Source organism: Pleurodeles waltl, chromosome 11 (assembly GCF_031143425.1).
Source record: "Pleurodeles waltl isolate 20211129_DDA chromosome 11, aPleWal1.hap1.20221129, whole genome shotgun sequence".
Taxonomy (NCBI): Eukaryota; Metazoa; Chordata; class Amphibia; order Caudata; family Salamandridae; genus Pleurodeles; species Pleurodeles waltl.
Genome location: NC_090450.1, coordinates 993,502,576 through 993,525,251, shown reverse-complemented (window position 1 = coordinate 993,525,251; position 22,676 = coordinate 993,502,576). Strand labels below are relative to the sequence as shown.

Here is a 22,676-nt window from a genome sequence, read left to right as displayed (position 1 = left end):
TTCCGCCACACCATCGTTCCTTTGGTATTTAGGAAAGTTTTGGCATTGATCACAGTCCATCTTTAGAGGTGTTGCGTTCCTTACCTCTTCGAACCTGTGCCCGAAAGCTACAGCTACTATTTTAATATGACCTTTCAGGCTTGATGATCATTCTTTGTTATAGGTTCCTATCTGTTGTTTTCTCCTGAAAAAAGCCCACTCCAAGTTGAGGGTCGTAATGTTGACTGTTTTTGCTTGGTCGTGAATAAGTGTCTGATCCTTATACCCCTGAACTGCTTTGGTTGTCAGTGTGTTAGTTGAATCCTATCTGTGAAGAATGCGTTTCGCTCTGTGCACCTATCACCTTGTCACTTTACACTTGCACTGCACCTTCATTAATGATGTAAATTAATCAGAAGGAACCCAACGTTATGATATTTTGTCATTACACCAGTTCCTAGGAATATTGGGTTGAGCTCTGGTTGTACTCTGGCCATTAATGGACGGCTGGGATGGGGTCTCTGCACCTCCTGACCTTGAAGACTGTATTTATCATTGTGTTTAAGCCAGCTTGTTGCATGAGTTAACTACAGGCACTGTCAAAGCAGCTGCCCAACACCACGTATTCTTTCTAGACATATTTGGGCTTAGGACTCAGATGGCGTTCTTACCAAAAGTCTTGACTCCCTTCCCCGTTGGGTACTTTGAGTCTGCTAGTATTTATAGTTCCCTCCTCACCCCTCGAACGAGGAATAAGGCTCCATCCATTGGACCTCAAACAGGCTTTACGTTTTTGCATAGATAATTCCAAGGACCATTGAATGGGTGATCAACTTCTTGTGGGCTTCTCGGTGCATATGAAGGTAAGGCTGTGCAGAAAGGACCTTGTCAGGGTGGATAGTACTCTGCTTTATGATCTTCTGTACAGTCAGCAGAAGCAGCTCCTGAAAGGTCTGAGGGTCATTGTAGGAAGTTGGCTCTGTATGCACTATTTCAAAGTAAGGAATAGTATGCACAGAGTCCAAGGGTTCCCCTTAGAGGTAAGATAGTGGCAAAAAGAGATAATACTAATGCTCTATTTTGTGGTAGTGTGGTCGAGCAGTAGGCTTATCAAAGGAGTAGTGTTAAGCATTTGTTGTACATACACACAGGCAATAAATGAGGAACACACACTTAGAGACAATTCCAGGCCAATAGGTTTTGTTATAGAAAAATATATTTTCTTAGTTTATTTTAAGAACCACAGGTTCAAATTCTACATGTAATATCTCATTTGAAAGGTATTGCAGGTAAGTACTTTAGGAACATTGAATAATCACAATAGCATATATACTTCTTACATAAAACACATATAGCTATTTCACAAGTGGACACAGTGCAATTTTCACAGTTCCTAGGGGAGGTAAGTTATTGTTAGTTCTTGCAGGTAAGTAAATCACATACGGGGTTCAAATTGGGGTCCAAGGTAGCCCACCGTTGGGGGTTCAGAGCAACCCCAAAGTCACCACACCAGCAGCTCAGGGCCGGTCAGGTGCAGAGTTCAAAGTGGTGCTCAAAACACATAGGCTTCAATGGAGAAGGGGGTGCCCCGGTTCCAGTCTGCCAGCAGGTAAGTACCCGCGTCTTCGGAGGGCGGACCGGGGGTTTTTGTAGGGCACCGGGGGGGACACAAGTCAGCACAGAAAGTACACCCTCAGCGGCACTGGGGCGGCCGGGTGCAGTGTGCAAACACGCGTCGGGTTTTCAATAGGTTTCAATGGGAGACCAAGGGGTCTCTCTAGCGATGCAGGCAAGGGCGGGGGCTCCTCGGGGTAGCCACCACCTGGGCAAGGGAGAGGGCCGCCTGGGGGTCACTCCTGCACTGGAGTTCCGATCCTTCAGGTCCTGGGGGCTGCGGGTGCAGGGTCTTTTCCAGGCGTCGGGATTTTGGATTCAGACAGTCGCGGACAGGGGGAGCCTCGGGATTACCTCTGCAAGCGTCGCTGTGGGGGCTCAGGGGGGACATCTTTGGTTACTCACAGTCTCGGAGTCGCCGGGGGGGTCCTCCCTGTAGTGTTGTTTAACCACCAGTCGAGTCGGGGTCGCCGGGTGCAGTGTTGCAAGTCTCACGCTTCTTGCGGGGATTGCAGGGGTCTTTAAATCTGCTCCTCTGGAAACAAAGTTGCAGTCTTTGTTGAACATGGCCGCTGTTCTTGGGAGTTTCTTGGTCTTTTGGAAGCAGGGCAGTCCTCTGAGGATTCAGAGGTCGCTGGTCCTGGGGAAAGCGTCGCTGAAGCGGTTTTCTTCTGAAGGAGGGAGACAGGCCGGTAGGGCTGGGGCCAAAGCAGTTGGTGTCTCCGTCTTCTCTGCAGGGGGTTTTCAGCTCAGCAGTCCACTTCTTCGTAAGTTGCAGGAATCTGATTTCCTAGGTTCAGGCGAGCCCCTAAATACAGGATTTAGGGGTGTGTTTTGGTCAGGGAGGGCAGTAGCCAATGGCTACTAGCCCTGAGGGTGGCTACACCCTCTTTGTGCCTCCTCCCAAGGGGAGGGGGGGGGTCACATTCCTATCCCTATTGGGGGGATCCTCCCTCTGCAAGATGGAGGATTCCTAAAAGTCAGAGTCACTTCAGCTCAGGTTGCCTTAGGGGCTGTCCTGACTGGCCAGTGACTCCTCCTTGTTTTTCTCATTATCTCCTCCGGCCTTGCTGCCAAAAGTGGGGCCGTGGCCGGAGGGGGCGGGCAACTCCACTAGCTGGAATGCCCTGTGGTGCTGGAACAAAGGGGGTGAGCCTTTGAGGCTCACCGCCAGGTGTTACAGCTCCTGCCTGGGGGAGGTGATAGCATCTCCACCCAGTGCAGGCTTTGTTACTAGCCACAGAGTGACAAAGGCACTCTCCCCATGTGGCCAGCAACATGTCTCGAGTGTGGCAGGCTGCTAAAACCAGTCAGCCTACACATGTAGTTGGTTAAGGTTTCAGGTGGCACCTCTAAGGTGCCGTCTGGGGTGTATTTCACAATAAAATGTACACTGACATCAGTGTGCAATTATTGTGCTGAGAAGTTTGATACAAAACTTCCCAGTTTTCAGTGTAGCCATTATGGTGCTGTGGAGTTCGTGTTTGACAGACTCCCAGACCATATACTCTTATGGCTACCCTGCACTTACAATGTCTAAGGTTTTGCTTAGACACTGTAGGGGCACAGTGCTCATGCACTGGCGCCCTCACCTATGGTATAGTGCACCCTGCCTTAGGGCTGTAAGGCCTGCTAGAGGGGTGACTTATCTATACTGCATAGGCAGTGTGAGGTTGGCATGGCACCCTGAGGGGAGTGCCATGTCGCCTTACTCGTTTTGTCCTCACCAGCACACACAAGCTGGCAAGCAGTGTGTCTGTGCTGAGTGAGGGGTCCCCAGGGTGGCATAAGATATGCTGCAGCCCTTAGAGACCTTCCCTGGCATCAGGGCCCTTGGTACCGGGGTACCAGTTACAAGGGACTTACCTGGATGCCAGGGTGTGCCAATTGTGTAAACAAAAGTACAGGTTAGGGAAAGAACACTGGTGCTGGGGCCTGGTTAGCAGGCCTCAGTACACTTTCAATTCAAAACATAGCATCAGCAAAGGCAAAAAGTCAGGGGGTAACCATGCCAAGGAGGCATTTCCTTACAGTCATTATATGTGGGCTAATGGCACTTCCTCTGCATTGGCGTGGAGGTGCTTGTCCCCGATATCTGCCAGCTGGAAACGTGAAAATCAGTGGATACGTTCACAAAGCACAATGACCTTGACAGCCTGGTCCATCTGGAAGGTCAGTTCGCTTGTTCATTAATGTAATACTTTTTGGTCTAAGGCCATTTCACAGCCCATCCACTTTGCGGAGGAACTGCTTCCATATCTATTCTAAGGCGGGAATCTGCAGCTAGAAGTATTCATCAGAAGAACTGCTTACTTATCTTTGGTAACACTCTTTCTGGTGGATGCTGCGACTGCAGTTCCTTATTATCCTTATTCTACTTGTAGCATTTGTAGCAGTTACTGGCACCCCCCGGTAACATCTGATGACGTCAGTGCGCGATCAGGTGTCTAGTTTTCAAAAATGCCCAGGTTTGGTAGATTTCCCTAGGTGCCGGCTGAGCTAGAGGCCAAAATCCACAGCAAGGCACCTTGCGAAAAACACGTCATATTTCAATGTAAAAATTTGAGGTGTCCATGTTGCGTTTTCTGTTGCGGGCATTAGGCCTAGCCACACAAGTGAGGTACCATTTTTATCAGGCGACGCGGGGGAACACAGAAAAGCAGAGCAAGTGTTATTGCCCCTAGTCTTTCTCTACATTTTCTTCTTTCCAAATGTAAGACTGTGTGTAAAAAAAAAATACATCTATTTGAGAAATGCCCTGTATTTCACATGGTAGTGTGGGGACCCCGGAATTCAGAGATGTGCAAATAACCACTGCTTCCCAACCCCTCATCTTGTGCCCATTTTGAAAACACAAAGGTTTCCTTGATACCTATTTTTCACATATTATATTTCAGCAAAAGAGTTGCTGTATACCCGGTATACAATAAAAACCCATTGCAAGGTGCAGCTCCTTTATTGGCTCTGTGTACCTAGGGTTCTTGATGAACCTACAAGCACTATAAATCCCCGCAAGTGGAAGAGTCCAGCAGAAGTAACAGTATATTGCTTTAAAAAATCTGACGTAGCTGGAAAAAGTTATAGAAGAAAACGTGGACAGAAATGGCTCTCTTTTTTTCACGTTAGTTTCAATTTTTTTTTTTTTTTTAGCTGTTAGTTTCTGTAGGAAAACCTTGAGGGATCTACACAAATGACCCCTCAGAATCTTGTCTACTTTTCAGAAATGTTTTAGCTGTCCAAGATCCACCATTGTTTTCACACCCATTTCTGTCACTAACTGGAAGGAGCCTGAAAGCACAAAAATAGGGTATGTCCCAGTAAAATGCCAAAATTGTGTGGGAAAATGTGGTTTTCTGATTCAGGTCTGCCTGTTCCTGAAAGCTGGGAAGATGGTGATTTTAGCACCATTTTCAGGAAACAAACCACATGCTTTCTTCTGCAGCCCTTTTTCCCCTTTTTTTTAAAAAACAAGATTTTAGCTGTATTTTGGCTAATTTCTTGGTCTCCTCTAGTGAAACCCTCAAACTCTGGGTACCTCTAGAATCCCTAGGATGTTGGAAAAAAGGATGCAATTTGGCGTGGGTAGCTTATGTGGACAAAAAATTATGAGGGTCTAAGCGCGAACTACCCCAAATAGCCAAAAAAAGCCTCGGCACCTGAGGGGGAAAGGCCTGGCAGCAAAGGGGTTAAGTAGCTATCGGTGGAGCAAACATGTCACTCGAAATCTTTACATACTCTGGTTCTGTTCATTTGTAATCGGACTCGAGGGCTCAGTTTTTTTGAGATGTCATGAGTGATGTCCTGTCACAAGTGATGTAACGTGAGCTTATAAGCATTGTGTTTTGGGGTGCAAGTTGTCGTTAGCCCAGTAAACTATATTGATGAATTTTAGTCTTTTTGGTTTGTTTTTTTTCAACAATAACCATTAGCTGTTATCTCATTTCAACACATAACTATGGCAACACTTTTTTAATGTCAACTAAGATTGTGTGACTATACCTAACTAGTACTTCACTTTAGCTTTTTTTTTTTTTTTTCCTTCAGTGATTTTCATTTTTTATTTATTTTTTGATCATCATATCCAGCCAACTTTCCTACTGCACATGGCCTTTGGGTTCTCACAGGACCGACTGTCCCGATATGGCTATTTTTTTAATCCCTTCAAGACCACCAGATTTCTCACAGCTGAACTGTTTTACAGCAAATCATAGAAGGTACACTTCCTCAGTAAAATTCTAACTTTGGTCACTTTTATAATTTTGTTTAGCTATTTTTTTTGCAGCTGCAGCCACATTTTCCTGTGTTCATTTTCATGGAATATTAGTGCCCCCCACCCCACCCCACCTTTACTAGGACCCTGCTTGACGGAAACCTTCCAGGAAGGAGCCGAGGTGACTAAAATTTTTTTTGGGGGGGGAAAGTTTCATGAAGATGTGTGAGACAGTGCCAGAGTTATCAGCGAAACAAAAACGGTGTTCGTATGGGAACTCTGACCCATCTAGAGCTGCACTGTGTGTGTGTGTGTGTGTGTGTGTGTGTGTGTGTGTGTGTATATATATATATATATATATATATATATATATATATATATATATATATATATATATATATGATTAATTTGCGGCATGTGTAGCTGTAGATACACATGCTGTGCATATTCCAACCATCTAGTGTTAGACTCAGATGTGTGCAACTTGTTTTTCTTCAACAAGGTATAGTGATTCCACCAATTAGTGATAATGTGAATAGACATCGGCTCCTTTGATTGTTTTTTTTTTCCTCGCCTTCTGATTCAGTCATGTTTCACAGAGCTCTAGGTCGAGGCCTCTGGTGTAATCTTCGGACCCATTCGGATCCTCTAGGCTCGTTGGTATGACACAATCATCACATTCTCTTTTTGATGCTCTGTGCTTCTCTCTAGTTTGATGATCGAGACAACCCATATGCTCCGCTCGTGGTCTTGCCACTCCAGGGACTTTTTTCTTGAAAGCGCAACGCATGAGAATGCTGTGAATGTAATGTAAAGGACCCCATGCAGAAACTACCCACAGTGTTGCGCCAAGAATCCATGCACAGACCTAGGCAAGGTGTAATGTGCCTGACCTGTAGCACGACGAGTCCTCCTGTGTAGCTTACCTCGCTTTCTACACCAAGACGACTCTGCTACAGTCAAGGCTGGCGACTCGCATCTGCCTCTATGGCGCAATGACAAGGTGAGGACACTCCAGATCTGTTCAGCAAACAAGACAGCAGGGGAGATATGCTGCTGAGGAACAGATCTTCTTGCCTGAAGCCAGATCTGATGCAGAGGTCAATGAACCAGCACCCTCATAGGGTCACGACTGAAAACGGCTGCCAGGAGTACAACTTCCCTCCCTACCTCTGAATCCTGACACCGAACAAAGGCTGGGCATCGAGCCACGAAGGAAGACTCTAGGATTCCGGTCGACCACTGCCTGAGGGACCAGCACCAAAACTATGCTTTTGACCTGACATCGAACCAGCTCCTGGCGCAAAAGCAAATCCTGAAGCCCCGCCTCTTTGCGCCGGATCCAAGCCCTCTTTGAATCCAAAACCTTCAGAGCCAGCAGCAGTTGGAACTCTTTAGAGTCAAAATGTTTGGCAACCGGGACACCATCATCTGTTGTCTCTGAGGAGCAGGAGTAGCCCTACCTAGTGTGTTTGCAGGAGGAACATGTTGCTTGGTAGAAGCGGATCCACATCCACCCTGAAACTGTTCCATCCTTGCTCGCCTGCCACCTAAGACCAAGGTCTCTGTTCCTCTAAAGCAGAAATTCACATTCAAGGAAGTCTTCGGGCTGCAACCAGAACTGGTGTCTAAGTTGAAGAGGAGAAGTGACAAGACTACAAGCCCACCGCTTTTGCCTTGTCTCCCCCTCTGTCTCCTCCTTCTCTTCCTACTCTTCCTGTCCACTCAGGACCCTTATGACTAGCCCTTTGACCCACAGCCACAATATAACTCTGGGGATGATTGACACTGAGCCTCCAGGAGATACAGACCCTGATCTGTATCCTGCACAACCATCACTACCTGATGACACCACCTCTTATCATGACTTAATGGGGCGGCCACCTTCTATAAGGTAGAAATGCACAAGGTCCCGCATGAAGAGGATTTTCTCATGGAGAAACACCTGTCCACCAAGCGCTCCATGCAGTATCTCCCCATTCTCAAAGGCATGCTGAAGCCTGTTCCAGATATTTTTAAGGAGCTATCAAGTCCAGGGTTATCATCCTAAGGGTAGATTAAAAACAGAACAAAAAAAAAAAATTCCAATGTGCCCTCCTCCCAACCTGCGTACTTTAGGTTACAGTTACTACCAGATTCCCTTGTGGTCCATACCCGCATGTAAGTTTGCAAACACTCAGGACACACGCACCGCACCTCCACCTGCCAAGGAGAGCAAGAAGATTGACACATCTGGTAAGCATGTCGCTGCTCAGTCTTACAGGCACAAGCTCCTCCAATAGTTTCCTGACCAATAGACCAATACTGTAAGCGAGGTCAGGACCTTGTTTCTGATGGCAAGCTCACCTCCAACATCACCTTCCAGTGTGCCTTTATGTTGCGCAGCATGCAGTATCAACTTCAGTGTCCTCCATATGTTGACACACCTGACTGCATGTCTCCGGCTTCAAAATAAATTTAAAAAATGGTGCAGCAGCATCTATATAGCTTGTCCTTTGATCAGGAGTAGCTCTGCGGACCGCAAGTTGATCAGATGCCACAAAGCCCATGGAAGCTTTACAGACACTATTTGCCTGTGGCTCATTTCAGAGATCTCAGTACCACAGAGGCTCTAAAACCCCGTCCCCAGAAGCCTCCACCTCTTTTCAGAGGCATCATCCTCAGCAGACCTCTCCCCGGAGTTACTTCCTAGGGAGTTACAGGGGTAATAACTCCAAGGGTAGGGGCAAGGGTGGCGCCACCAAAGTAGCTGCTACAACTAAACTATGACTTGCTTGTCCTTTTCACCGCCTCCCCACTTCACTCCACCTCACTATCACATCACACCACACCTGTCAGGGGGCACGCCACCAAGGTTTTTTCCCATGGTGGGTGGAAATTCGTCTCAGACCAGTGGGTCCTCAACATCGTGCACATGGTCTGTTTGGAGCTCACTGCTAGTCCTCCAAACATCCCACTCCGCAAGCACACCCTCTCCCTTAAACTGCAGTGCCTCCTTCAAGGCGAAGTAGATGCTCTCCTATTAAAAGGAGCTTAGAGTCTGTGCCGTTACACCAGCACGTACATCCTGGCAGAGCACTTTTACATGGCCACACCCCAAGATGTCATCCCACTGATGCAAGAAGGCAATTTCATGACCTCCGAGAGCTGAAGGATGCCTACTTCCACATCCTGATTCACCTTGCTCGCTTCTGGTTCATGGTGATTGGTCTGCATTATTAGTTCAAAGTGCTGGCTTTTGGGTTTGCACCTGCCTCCAGAATTTTCACTAAATGTCTTGCAGTTGTTACCTCACACCTCAGGTGCGCTGGTGTCCATGTCTTCCCTTACCTCGACGACCGGCTGATCAAGCGCGCAACCCAGCACTAGTGCTTGGTTCACACCCAGGCCATCGTAGACCTGTTTCACGGTCTATGGTTCACCATCAATGCCACAAAATCCCACCTCCAGCCCCTACAGATTCAACCATACTTAAGAGAGTTCCTCACCTCTGTAGAATGGAAAGCCTTCCCAGACCAGCAACAGTTCGTCTTCCAGGTGTTGTTCCCTCTCTTTCAGCGAATCAGCAGGTAACAGAACAGACATGTGCCTGGTCATGATTGCCTCTTATATTGCCATAGTCCCTCATGCGAGGCTACATATGCACCCATTGCCGGAATACCTTGCAGCACAGTGGTCGCAAGTGGAGGATCACAGGAGGATCTACTTTTGGTCTTGAGGCACACACATTGCTCTCTGAAGTGGCTTGTCAGTCTTTGCAGTGCACATTTGCAGAAGGTCACTCTCCAAGGTATTGAGGCACCTCACTGACAGGGTCTCCACATAAACTACCTCGAGCTGTTGGCCATGCAGCTAGTAGTTAAGTCCTTCCTCTGTCTCATTCGCAACAAGTTGGTTCTCATTCGCATGTCTGCCCATGTGCAAGCTTCAGAAACAAGTTGGGACACACTCGCCACAGTTGTCGTGCTAGCTCAGGAAAAATGAATGTGAATGACTGAAGCACTGGCAAGGAGCGTCCCCCTAATGCCCGGTGAGGATTTTTTTGTCATATTTTGTATCCTTGGACTGCCCTAGAAGGGGTAGAGGCCACCACCAAGCATTTTTTTATGATCTGGGTGGCTGCAGGAAGCACAGCAGGCCCCAGCACCATTTAAAGACACACTGTAAGTCTCCTCGGTCATTAAATCCATGACTCCAGGAAAGCTTACAATATTGTTTTTAATCACTCCGAGCTGGAGTGCAGCTTGTGGCCTTTTGGTTGGATCTGTGACTTTACTTTATCAGCTGAAATATGTTAGACTTGAAGACCTGTTTAATGTTATTTGAAAATATATTTGATTGAAACATGGTGTGACAATCTTGATAATTAAAAATCGTGATATGATTTTATAAAATATACATTTGATTATATTATAATTCTTGATGACTTTTTGGCAAAGCTCTCCTATATATATATGTAGATGTGCTGGCTCCTTGATAAAGCCAGTAGGCTTCTGCTTTCTGTATTTGACCCTTTGACAAAGCCAGTAGATATGCTTCACTTGAAATGAGTTTGTATTGCTTCATGATACAGCTGTGCGTGTCCAAAGGATGTTCAAGCAGGCTCTGGCCACAGACCAGGTCCTTCGCCCAACACCTCTGTGTGCACTGCCAAAGTCGAACCAAACCCTCCGCCCAGACCCACACGCCGCACATGGCCAAAGACCGTATATAGCTGAGGGTTGGGCGCCCAGCCATGGATATCTTACTTTATGTTTAAAAAAAAAAAAAAAAACACACACACAGAAATTCTCTGAAAAAAACCGAAGGTTAAAGTTTTATTGTAGTTAGGAAGTATAACAGTAGCATACTAGTCATTTAAAAAAACAAAACGTAGAAATTCAATGAAAAAAACAAAGGTTAAAGGGGCGTTATCTTTGGGTAAAATGTCAGTTAAAACATACCATTTTAAGTAACAAAAACCACTGGAATTCACCACTTAGTTATGTCAAGTAACTATAGTTCTTGCCTGAAAGTAACTATAACTCGTGGCCTCTCCATGCACTGCTAGTTACCTCCTGTATTACATCACTCTTGACATCATTGATGTCTTTGATGTAATCTCTGATGTTGCAAGGATTTTAACAGTGTGCATTGTGGGGGTGCTAATTCAAGTTACTTTAGGGTGGCCTTTGAAAGAGTATGTGCAAGGCAGCAGGCTGAAGAGAAGGGTGAGGCATTACAAAGGGACAGCATGTCAGTGACCATTCATTTCAGGTGCTTTGCTTTTTGATGTTCAAAAGTGTCATTTCTGATATTCATCTGTTTTCAGGGACTTCATTGCCTGCTTATACTTTTGAGAAAGTGTCACTAAAAGTGTCACACATTTAGTCGTTGAATGTCACCCAAAAGTGCACTGAAACTAGGAGAATGTCACACATAAGCTGCCTTGAAACCTGCAGCTATGTTCCAGTGGTCCTTCTCCGGTACTCACAGCGACTATTCAAGCCCTTACACAACGAACGGTTGTCTGTCGCTTGTAGTGCTGCAAAGTCTGGATGAGACCAGATCTCTCTCGTTTCTGCACCTAGATATATGAATAGTGCCTGTTAATTGTCTGTTCTACTCAACCATGATTACTGTTTCATTTAATAAGCCTGTCAAAAATGACATGATTTGAGTAAAAAACTTTTTAATAAACTAAAAGTGTGCTTTTCCTCTCTTTCCAGCTAGTGCGCCCCCAGTATACTACAGCTACTACGTTCTGCCAGACGGAACGTACTGCCTGGCACCCCCACCCGCGGGTGTGGATGTGGCTTCCTACTACAGCCAAGTTCCTGCTGGTGTGGCAGTACCAACTACGACTGGCATCGTGACCCCCTCTGCTCCCAGTGTGTCAACGCCCCCGCCCGCCTCCAGCCCTGGCACTGCTCTGGCCGCCACCGTTACACCAGCCAGGTAGGTCTAGATGTTCTGTGTTTACTTAGAATGTTAGTCTATAGTCAGCATTCATTTCTCCCACATGGTTTAAGGTATATGGACATTACCTGTTAAATGAAGTCAGGACTCCACCGCTTACCCTAATTAAAATCACTTTTCCATTTTTCTTTGCAGTAATCAGATGCTTTTCTTTGAGTAGTTCAGAGATTTTAAAACCTGTCTTGTTCCATGCTGTATCATTCACCAATTATTATTATTATTATTATTTTTTTTTGCCTAAGAGTGCTATGCAAATTCTTATGTATGTTCAATACATGCTCGTCTATTTTTTTTTTTTTTTGGTTTTGATTCGGGCGGTGTTGGCTTTCGGTTGCAAGAACTGATATCAATACATATAAAAATATATGTAAAGTAGTACATAAGAGAGGGTGGGCTTTGGGTCAACCCTCTTCAGACATGGTCTTTCTTGTCTTTTTTTATTTTTTTATTTTTATGGATTGACATTGTTGGATGGGCGTTAGTTAAAGCTATCTCATTTTGAGGACAGTGACATAAAGTAGACCTTTTCTTAACAATTAAACTGCAAATACTACATTGTCTGTGTTTGTTCATGAATTTACTGTGCTGGCACAGCGATATTGCTGATTTACAGTTTTACTTCTTGCTGATTTTAAGTCACAGCGCTATTCAATATTTTCCATTGCGTTTTCATTTACTTTCGTTTGCTAGTATCATCACCTGTTGGATTTGTAGATACTTTTGGCTCATAAAGTGACAATGTGCAGGCACGCCGGCTTTCTTAAAGAGCAATAAACTTGTTGCCCCTGTCAACACTGGACAATTTTCCTCCCTCTTCCCTTATAAATTATCTCAGCCTTCTATCTTGGGCTCTCAGGATGAACTTTATTTCACTGCTTGGAGACGCACTGTAGTGCTGCATGCAAAGTCACGTACATGGGAGAGTCTCAAAAATCATCTGACTGCGTCCAATATTTGTACACTTCAACAGTCATTGAATGCAATAGCTGATGTATCCATTACAATCAGACAAGCACATCTGTCAATCATACGAGTGATAAGTGATGTCCTACACTCCCTGGGTTGGGAGCGTTCTGCTTCTTCTAGATAAGATAACCTGTTCTGTTTCTTGGAACTGTTTGTGTTCTGTCTCTGCACACACCTTGTAACTAATCTGTGCACTGAAACTCAAGGCATAGCACATACTTTAAATGTTTGTTTTCTGCTAGCTTATTTGGTTGAGTGGCACAAAATGGAGTGTCTTCACAAGATGGAGTAAAGTTCTGTTTCTAATCTTCACACCCCTTTTTCAAAAATACCAACCTTGCTGTATTTTGTTGTGGATTCACCACGTACAGCCAGTGCAAACTTCATTGTGTCTGTGTCATAACCCGCTTCCTTAAAGCTGTGGCATACCCCTGCTAATGAAAGCTGTTGTACCTGGCTTTTTGACAGGGTCATCCCCTAACCTTTTGCCTCCTTCCTCCTATTTTTTTCTGACCTGTTGTTGTTGGCTTTTGACCTCTGGGCACTTTACCACTGGTAAACAGTGCTAAAGTGCATATGCTCTCTGTGTAAATTGTACTATTGATTGGTTTATCCATGATTGGCTATTTAATTTACTTGTAAGTCCCTAGTAGAGTGCACTACATGTGCCTAGGGCATGTTGATTAAATGCTGCTAGTGGGCCTGCAGAACTGGTTGTGCCACCCACTTCAGTAGCCCCTTAACCTTGTCTCAGGCCTGCCATTGCAAGGTCTGTGTGTGCAGTTTCACTGCCACTTCGACTTGGCACTTAAAAGTACTTGCCAAGCCTAGAACTCCCCTTTTTCTACATATGTCACCCCTAATGTGTGCCTTAGGTAACCCCTAGAGCAGGGTGCTGTGTGGGTAAAAGGCAGGACATGTACATGTGTAGTTATATGTCCTGGTAGTGTAAAACTCCTAAATTCGTTTTTACACTACTGTGAGGCCTGCTCCCTTCATAGGCTAACATTGGGGCTGCCCTCATACACTGTTGAAGTGGCAGCTGCTGATCTGAAAGGAGCAGGAAGGTCATATTTAGTATGGCCAGAATGGTAATACAAAATCCTGCTGACTGGTGAAGTCGGATTTAATATTACTATTCTAGAAATGCCACTTTTAGAAAGTGAGCATTTCTTTGCACTTAAATCTTTCTGTGCCCTTCAATCCACGTCTGGCTAGGTTTAGTTGACAGCTCCTTGTGCATTCACTCAGGCACACCCCAAACACAGGGTACTCAGCCTCACTAGCATACATCTTCATTTTGAATGGGTCTTCCTGGGCTGGGAGGGTGGAGGACCTGCCCTCACACAAAGGACTGCCACACCCCCTACTGGCACTCTGGCAGACAGGATTGAACTGAAAGGGGGCTTGGTGCATTTCTTAGACATTCTTTGAAGTCACCCCCACTTCAAAGGCACAACTTAGTATAAAACAGGGCCTCAGCCCTACCTCATCAGACACTTGCTGGAGAAGAAACCTGAACCAGAAATTACATCCTGCCAAGAAGAACTGCCTGGCTGCTCAAAGGACTCACCTGTCTGCTTTTCTACAAAGGACTGCTGCCTTGCTGTTGGCCTGCTGCCTTGCTGAACTCGTCTGGCTGTAAAAGTGCTCTCCAAGGGCTTGGATAGAGCTTGCCTCCTGTTCCCTGAAGTCTCAGGACCAAAAAGACTTCTCTCTTTCACTTGGACGCTTTGTGCGCCGAAATTTTCGAAGCACAGCTTGTTCCGCGGCGGGAAGAATGCTGCACACCGACGCTGATCGAGGCGACGCCTTCGGGACGACCGAAACTTTGACGCACGGCCTCGCAAGGACAACGCCGCCCGACTTCCAAGGAGAAATCGACGCGACGCCTGCCGTGAGAGTGAAATTTCGACGCACTGCCCCGCGGAACGACGCGCAGCCGGAAAACAAGCAGGAGAATCCCCGCACAGACCCGGGACATCTGGTAATCCCCGCCGCGACCCATAGAAGGAGACAGTCCGCGTGCCGGAAAACGACGCACGTCTTCCCCCGAGTGAAAAATAACGACGCAAGTCCGTGTGTGAAGGGGCGCAACCGACGCACACCATTTTTCCTCCTGTAGAACGACGCACGTCTCCCCGCGTGAAAAATAACGACGTAAGTCCGTGTGTGAAGGGGCGTAACCGACGCACACACCATTTTTCCACGCATCTCCTCTGTGGAGATTTCCCACCAGAAACCAGGTACTTTGTGCTTGAAAGAGACTTTGTTTGCTTTTTAAAGACACTTTATATCACTTTTCAGTGATATCTTTACAAGTTCATATTGCATCTTTGATCGTTTTGACCTGCAAATACCCAGATAAATATTATATATTTTTCTAAACACTGTGTGGTGTATTTTTGTGGGGTTATATTATGGTATTGTATGATTTATTGCACAAATGCTTTACACATTGCCTTCTAAGTTCAGCCTGACTGCTCGTGCCAAGCTACCAGAGGGTGGGCACAGGCTGATTTTGGATTGTGTGTGACTTACCCTAACTAGAGTGAGGGTTCTTGCTTGGACAGAGGGCAACCTGACTGCTAACCAAAAACCCAATTTCTAACAAAAGCTTTTTTTTTTTTTTTAGCAAAGTGACCCTTTTAAAATCATTGTTGTGATTAAGATGATTATCAAGGAAACGCATACTTAGCATAAACCAGTCCTTCCAGCAACAGCAAAGTGTGCTTTATCATACAGTTTCTGAGGTTCTTAATACTAGTGATGCTATTGTTATGCAAGAAGTCTAGAACCGGATGGAATAGAAGCAGGCATTTAACCATCCAAAGTATTATGATCTACCGTACCCAGCTAACCATACCTGTCAGCTGTAACTACCATATCTTGTCACCTTACCGTACCAACCTGACATACCTTCCTAATGTATCTCGCTACGATATCTAGCTTTTCATACCCAGCTACTTAACCTCACCGTCTATATCTAAACTGTCATACCTACCAAACATACCTACTTCACTACCAAACCTAACCTACTGTACGTACCATAGCTAGCCAACCATACCTAACTTACTCATCATGCCGGACATACAATATCTAACCCATCTGCTTCGTCTAACCTTCCTATCAAACGTGTTATGCGTACCTTCCTAACATACTTACAAAACTGTCAGACCTGCAAACTATTCTAACTCTTCTACTGTAATGTATCTACCTTCTTCACATATCATACCGCACATTACCTAAATATTATACCTAACATTGCATACCCAATCAACCTAACTAGCATACGCCATCTACCGGATCAGAACTCACCTTCCATACCCCTTCTACAAGCATACATGTACCCATGAACCGTGGACTACTTATCATATCTGCCCTCATACCACATCTAACCATACCATATCAGCGCCTTGGGACCCTCACGGGTGAGTAGCTGTGCTTTACAAATATTGATTGATTGATTGAACCAACCTACTATATCCCTCCAACCACGCATGTTTAACCTTCCATACCTAATGTGCTTGCACCTCTTCAGTGCTTGAATTTTACTCCTGTCCTCTGGTATCTCTAGCAAGGGCTCAAGCCACTGTTCTAACTCTGGGGACCGCTATTAATGACCTTGGATACTGCAGCATGCATTGGAAAAGTGCTAATTGCATCTTTCCAAGTGCATGAAAAGGTGAATGCCATTTCTCTTCAAAAGTAGTGAAACCTGTGGTAGTGCTTCTTCATGTTTGGCTCCCATTTGAAGTAGATGTACGTGATGATGACTTCCTCCTGAATAGTGCTGCCTGATAGAACTTTTAGGTGATTTGCCAAGTGAGGAATAATGCAGGAACATCGAGAGCTGGCTCTCCTTGTGCAGGTGTGGGCTGGGGCAAGGATCTGGCCTTAGAATGGTCTCCGCATATGAGGGAGTCCTGGCCAGAGCCACAGTGTGCAGCAAGCCAGAGAATATGGGCCTCCTCACATGTCTGTGGAGGATGTTGTGTATCCTCAGCGGGTTAGGTACTAGGGCACAAGGTGCCAATTTGTTTTCTTTTTTTATGCAGTGGACAACTGCCCACTGTAGTAATATCTCCAGTGCTTCCCGCACAGACCACTCATCAACCACAGAGGGTAACCCATAAACCCAAAGGGCTGGGTGGAAAACAATTGTCAAAGACTACAATGCCCTTATAGGGAGACAAAAATTATTTACATATACAATAACAATAGGTGAACATACAAAAAATCTATTTTATTCATTTGCATAAAAATATTAAAACCATATCTCCATCTTTTTTCCTAGAAACATCCAATCTCTTAATCAAGACAGAAGGACAAACCAAAAGTGAAGAAAAAGTGCTTGTGATAGATAGTAACCAAAGAAAGAATAACCAATATCCTAATCATAAAAAAATTGCATAGAAATAATAAAAGCAGTCGGTTATCCTTTTACTGCATTGAGTCAGTGTAAGGAAATGCCTCCTTGGCATGGTTGCCCCCTGACTTTTTGCCTTTGCTGATGCTATGTTTACAATTGAAAGTGTGCTGAGGCCTGCTAACCAGGCCCCAGCACCAGTGTTCTTTCCCTAACCTGTACTTTTGTATCCACAATTGGCAGACCCTGGCATCCAGATAAGTCCCTTGTAACTGGTACTTCTAGTACCAAGGGCCCTGATGCCAAGGAAGGTCTCTAAGGGCTGCAGCATGTCTTATGCCACCCTGGAGACCTCTCACTCAGCACAGACACACTGCTTGCCAGCTTGTGTGTGCTAGTGAGGACAAAACGAGTAAGTCGACATGGCACTCCCCTCAGGGTGCCATGCCAGCCTCTCACTGCCTATGCAGTATAGGTAAGACACTCCTCTAGCAGGCCTTACAGCCCTAAGGCAGGGTGCACTATACCATAGGTGAGGGTACCAGTGCATGAGCATGGTACCCCTACAGTGTCTAAACAAAACCTTAGACATTGTAAGTGCAGGGTAGCCATAAGAGTATATGGTCTGGGAGTTCGTCAAACACGAACTCCACAGCACCATAATGGCTACACTGAAAACTGGGAAGTTTGGTATCAAACTTCTCAGCACAATAAATGCACACTGATGCCAGTGTACATTTTATTGTAAAATACACCACAGAGGGCACCTTAGAGGTGCCCCCTGAAACTTAACCGACTATCTGTGAAGGCTGACTAGTTTTAGCAGCCTGCCACAAACCGAGACATGTTGCTGGCCCCATGGGGAGAGTGCCTTTGTCACTCTGAGGCCAGTAACAAAGCCTGCACTGGGTGGAGATGCTAACACCTCTCCCAGGCAGGAATTGTCACACCTGGCGGTGAGCCTCAAAGGCTCACCTCCTTTGTGCCAACCCAGCAGGACACTCCAGCTAGTGGAGTTGCCCGCCCCCTCCGGCCAGGCCCCACTTTTGGCGGCAAGGCCGGAGAAAATAATGAGAAAAACAAGGAGGAGTCACTGGCCAGTCAGGACAGCCCCTAAGGTGTCCTGAGCTGAAGTGACTCTAACTTTTAGAAATCCTCCATCTTGCAGATGGAGGATTCCCCCAATAGGGTTAGGATTGTGACCCCCTCCCCTTGGGAGGAGGCACAAAGAGGGTGTACCCACCCTCAGGGCTAGTAGCCATTGGCTACTAACCCCCCAGACCTAAACACGCCCTTAAATTTAGTATTTAAGGGCTACCCTGAACCCTAGAAAATTAGATTCCTGCAACTACAAGAAGAAGGACTGCCCAGCTGAAAACCCCTGCAGCGGAAGACCAGAAGACGACAACTGCCTTGGCTCCAGAAACTCACCGGCCTGTCTCCTGCCTTCCAAAGACCCTGCTCCAGCGACGCCTTCCAAAGGGACCAGCGACCTCGACATCCTCTGAGGACTGCCCCTGCTTCGAAAAGACAAGAAACTCCCGAGGACAGCGGACCTGCTCCAAGAAAAGCTGCAACTTTGTTTCCAGCAGCTTTAAAGAACCCTGCAAGCTCCCCGCAAGAAGCGTGAGACTTGCAACACTGCACCCGGCGACCCCGACTCGGCTGGTGGCGATCCAACACCTCAGGAGGGACCCCAGGACTACTCTAAGACTGTGAGTACCAAAACCTGTCCCCCCTGAGCCCCCACAGCGCCGCCTGCAGAGGGAATCCCGAGGCTTCCCCTGACCGCGACTCTTTGAACCTAAAGTCCCGACGCCTGGGAGAGACCCTGCACCCGCAGCCCCCAGGACCTGAAGGACCGGACTTTCACTGGAGAAGTGACCCCCAGGAGTCCCTCTCCCTTGCCCAAGAGGAGGTTTCCCCGAGGAATCCCCCCCTTGCCTGCCTGCAGCGCTGAAGAGATCCCGAGATCTCTCATAGACTAACATTGCGAACCCGACGCCTGTTTCTACACTGCACCCGGCCGCCCCCGCGCTGCTGAGGGTGAAATTTCTGTGTGGGCTTGTGTCCCCCCCGGTGCCCTACAAAACCCCCCTGGTCTGCCCTCCGAAGACGCGGGTACTTACCTGCAAGCAGACCGGAACCGGGGCACCCCCTTCTCTCCATTCTAGCCTATGCGTTTTGGGCACCACTTTGAACTCTGCACCTGACCGGCCCTGAGCTGCTGGTGTGGTGACTTTGGGGTTGCTCTGAACCCCCAACGGTGGGCTACCTTGGACCAAGAACTAAGCCCTGTAAGTGTCTTACTTACCTGGTAAAACTAACAAAAACTTACCTCCCCTAGGAACTGTGAAAATTGCACTAAGTGTCCACTTTTAAAACAGCTATTTGTCAATAACTTGAAAAGTATACATGCAATTTTGATGATTTGAAGTTCCTAAAGTACTTACCTGCAATACCTTTCGAATGAGATATTACATGTAGAATTTGAACCTGTGGTTCTTAAAATAAACTAAGAAAAGATATTTTTCTATATAAAAACCTATTGGCTGGATTTGTCTCTGAGTGTGTGTACCTCATTTATTGTCTATGTGTATGTACAACAAATGCTTAACACTACTCCTTGGATAAGCCTACTGCTCGACCACACTACCACAAAATAGAGCATTAGTATTATCTCTTTTTGCCACTATCTTACCTCTAAGGGGAACCCTTGGACTCTGTGCATACTATTCCTCACTTTGAAATAGTGCATACAGAGCCAACTTCCTACAGTCAGTTTGAAATTATCAAGGAATATAAATCTCCTTCTTATGTCCTTCTTTGGTATTGTATGCCGAAACCAATCCCGACTGGAAAATATACGCCGACGTTTCGACCCCTCTCTATCCTGTGCCAAGTCGCTGCACCACAATGGATCTTCTTCAGGACTAACTGATGGGAGTCCCCTAAACTTATCTTTTAACACCTTCACATATTCAGTATTCCTACTTGTCAGGCAATTGAATCTGTTGATATTTGTTTCAAAATTCTTCCATAAACACCACTCCAAAGCAGTCCTTCAAACCAATCTCGATATAACTGTGTGTCTTCTTTACGGAAACGTATCCGATGATTACAGAAACAAACGGTTTGTTTCTGTAATCATCGGATATGTTTCCGTAAAGAAGACAAAGCGATTTGGCACAGGATAGAGAGGGGTCGAAACGTCGGCGTGTATTTTCCTTTCGGTATTGGTTTCTGTAAGGAAATGCCTCCTTGGCATGGTTGCCCCCTGACTTTTTGCCTTTGCTGATGCTATGTTTACAATTGAAAGTGTGCTGAGGCCTGCTAACCAGGCCCCAGCACCAGTGTTCTTTCCCTAACCTGTACTTTTGTATCCACAATTGGCAGACCCTGGCATCCAGATAAGTCCCTTGTAACTGGTACTTCTAGTACAAAGGGCCCTGATGCCAAGGAAGGTCTCTAAGGGCTGCAGCATGTCTTATGCCACCCTGGAGACCTCTCACTCAGCACAGACACACTGCTTGCCAGCTTGTGTGTGCTAGTGAGAACAAAACGAGTAAGTCGACATGGCACTCCCCTCAGGGTGCCATGCCAGCCTCTCACTGCCTATGCAAGTATAGGTCAGTCACCCCTCTAGCAGGCCTTACAGCCCTAAGGCAGGGTGCACTATACCATAGGTGAGGGTACCAGTGCATGGGCATGGTACCCCTACAGTGTCTAAACAAAACCTTAGACATTGTAAGTGCAGGGTAGCCATAAGAGTATATGGTCTGGGAGTTTGTCAAACACGAACTCCACAGCACCATAATGGCTACACTGAAAACTGGGAAGTTTGGTATCAAACTTCTCAGCACAATAAATGCACACTGATGCCAGTGTACATTTTATTGCAAAATACACCCCAGAGGGCACCTTAGAGGTGCCCCCTGAAACTTAACCGACTGTCTGTGTAGGCTGACTAGTTCCAGCAGCCTGCCACACTAGAGACATGTTGCTGGCCCCATGGGGAGAGTGCCTTTGTCACTCTGAGGCCAGTAACAAAGCCTGCACTGGGTGGAGATGCTAACACCTCCCCCAGGCAGGAGCTGTAACACCTGGCGGTGAGCCTCAAAGGCTCACCCCTTTGTCACAGAACCGCAGGACACTCCAGCTAGTGGAGTTGCCCGCCCCCTCCGGCCCCGGCCCCCACTTTTGGCGGCAAGGCCGGAGAAAATAATGAGAACAACAAGGAGGAGTCACTGGCCAGTCAGGACAGCCCCTAAGGTGTCCTGAGCTGAGGTGACTCTAACTTTTAGAAATCCTCCATCTTGCAGATGGAGGATTCCCCCAATAGGGTTAGGATTGTGACCCCCTCCCCTTGGGAGGAGGCACAAAGAGGGTGTACCCACCCTCAGGGCTAGTAGCCATTGGCTACTAACCCCCCAGACCTAAACACGCCCTTAAATTTAGTATTTAAGGGCTACCCTGAACCATAGAAAATTAGATTCCTGCAACAACAACAAGAAGGACTGCCTAGCTGAAAACCCCTGCAGAGGAAGACCAGAAGACAACAACTGCCTTGGCTCCAGAAACTCACCGGCCTGTCTCCTGCCTTCCAAAGAACTCTGCTCCAGCGACGCCTTCCAAAGGGACCAGCGACCTCTGAATCCTCTGAGGACTGCCCTGCTTCGACGACGACAAGAAACTCCCGAGGACAGCGGACCTGCTCCAAAAAGACTGCAACTTTATCCAAAGGAGCAGCTTTAAAGACCCTGCAATCTCCCCGCAAGAAGCGTGAGACTTGCAACACTGCACCCGGCGACCCCGACTCGGCTGGTGGAGAACCAACACCTCAGGGAGGACCCCCGGACTACTCCACGACGGTGAGTACCAAAACTTGTCCCCCCTGAGCCCTCACAGCGCCGCCTGCAGAGGGAATCCCGAGGCTTCCCCTGACCGCGACTCTCTGAAACCTAAGTCCCGACGCCTGGAAAAGACCCTGCACCCGCAGCCCCCAGGACCTGAAGGACCGGACTTTCACTGCAGAAGTGACCCCCAGGAGTCCCTCTCCCTTGCCCAAGTGGAGGTTTCCCCGAGAAAGCCCCCCCTTGCCTGCCTGCAGCGCTGAAGAGATCCCTTGATCTCTCATTGACTTACATTGCGAACCCGACGCTTTTTCTAACACTGCACCCGGCCGCCCCCGCGCCGCTGAGGGTGAAATTTCTGTGTGGGCTTGTCCCCCCCGGTGCCCTACAAAACCCCCCTGGTCTGCCCTCCGAAGACGCGGGTACTTACCTGCAAGCAGACCGGAACCGGGGCACCCCCTTCTCTCCATTGAAGCCTATGCGTTTTGGGCACCACTTTGAACTCTGCACTTGACCGGCCCTGAGCTGCTGATGTGGTGACTTTGGGGTTGCTCTGAACCCCCCACGGTGGGCTACCTTGGACCAAGAACTGAACCCTGTAAGTGTCTTACTTACCTGGTAAAACTAACAAAAACTTACCTCCCCCAGGAACTGTGAAAATTGCACTGTGTCCACTTTTGAAATAGCTATTTGTGAATAACTTGAAAAGTATACATGCAATTGAAAT

General features: G+C 46.9%; 1 protein-coding gene across 4 annotated transcripts in view; it reads left to right on the top strand.

Annotated features, from left to right (window-relative positions):
* The window catches only part of SFSWAP (splicing factor SWAP), a 474,828-nt gene that overhangs the window by 73,167 nt on the left and 378,985 nt on the right, over positions 1-22,676 (top strand). For all 4 annotated transcript variants that reach the window (XM_069215345.1, XM_069215346.1, XM_069215348.1 and 1 more), the window contains exon 8: positions 11,512-11,740. In XM_069215345.1, coding sequence (XP_069071446.1) covers positions 11,512-11,740 — 229 coding nt within the window. The remainder of the gene's footprint in view (positions 1-11,511; positions 11,741-22,676) is intronic.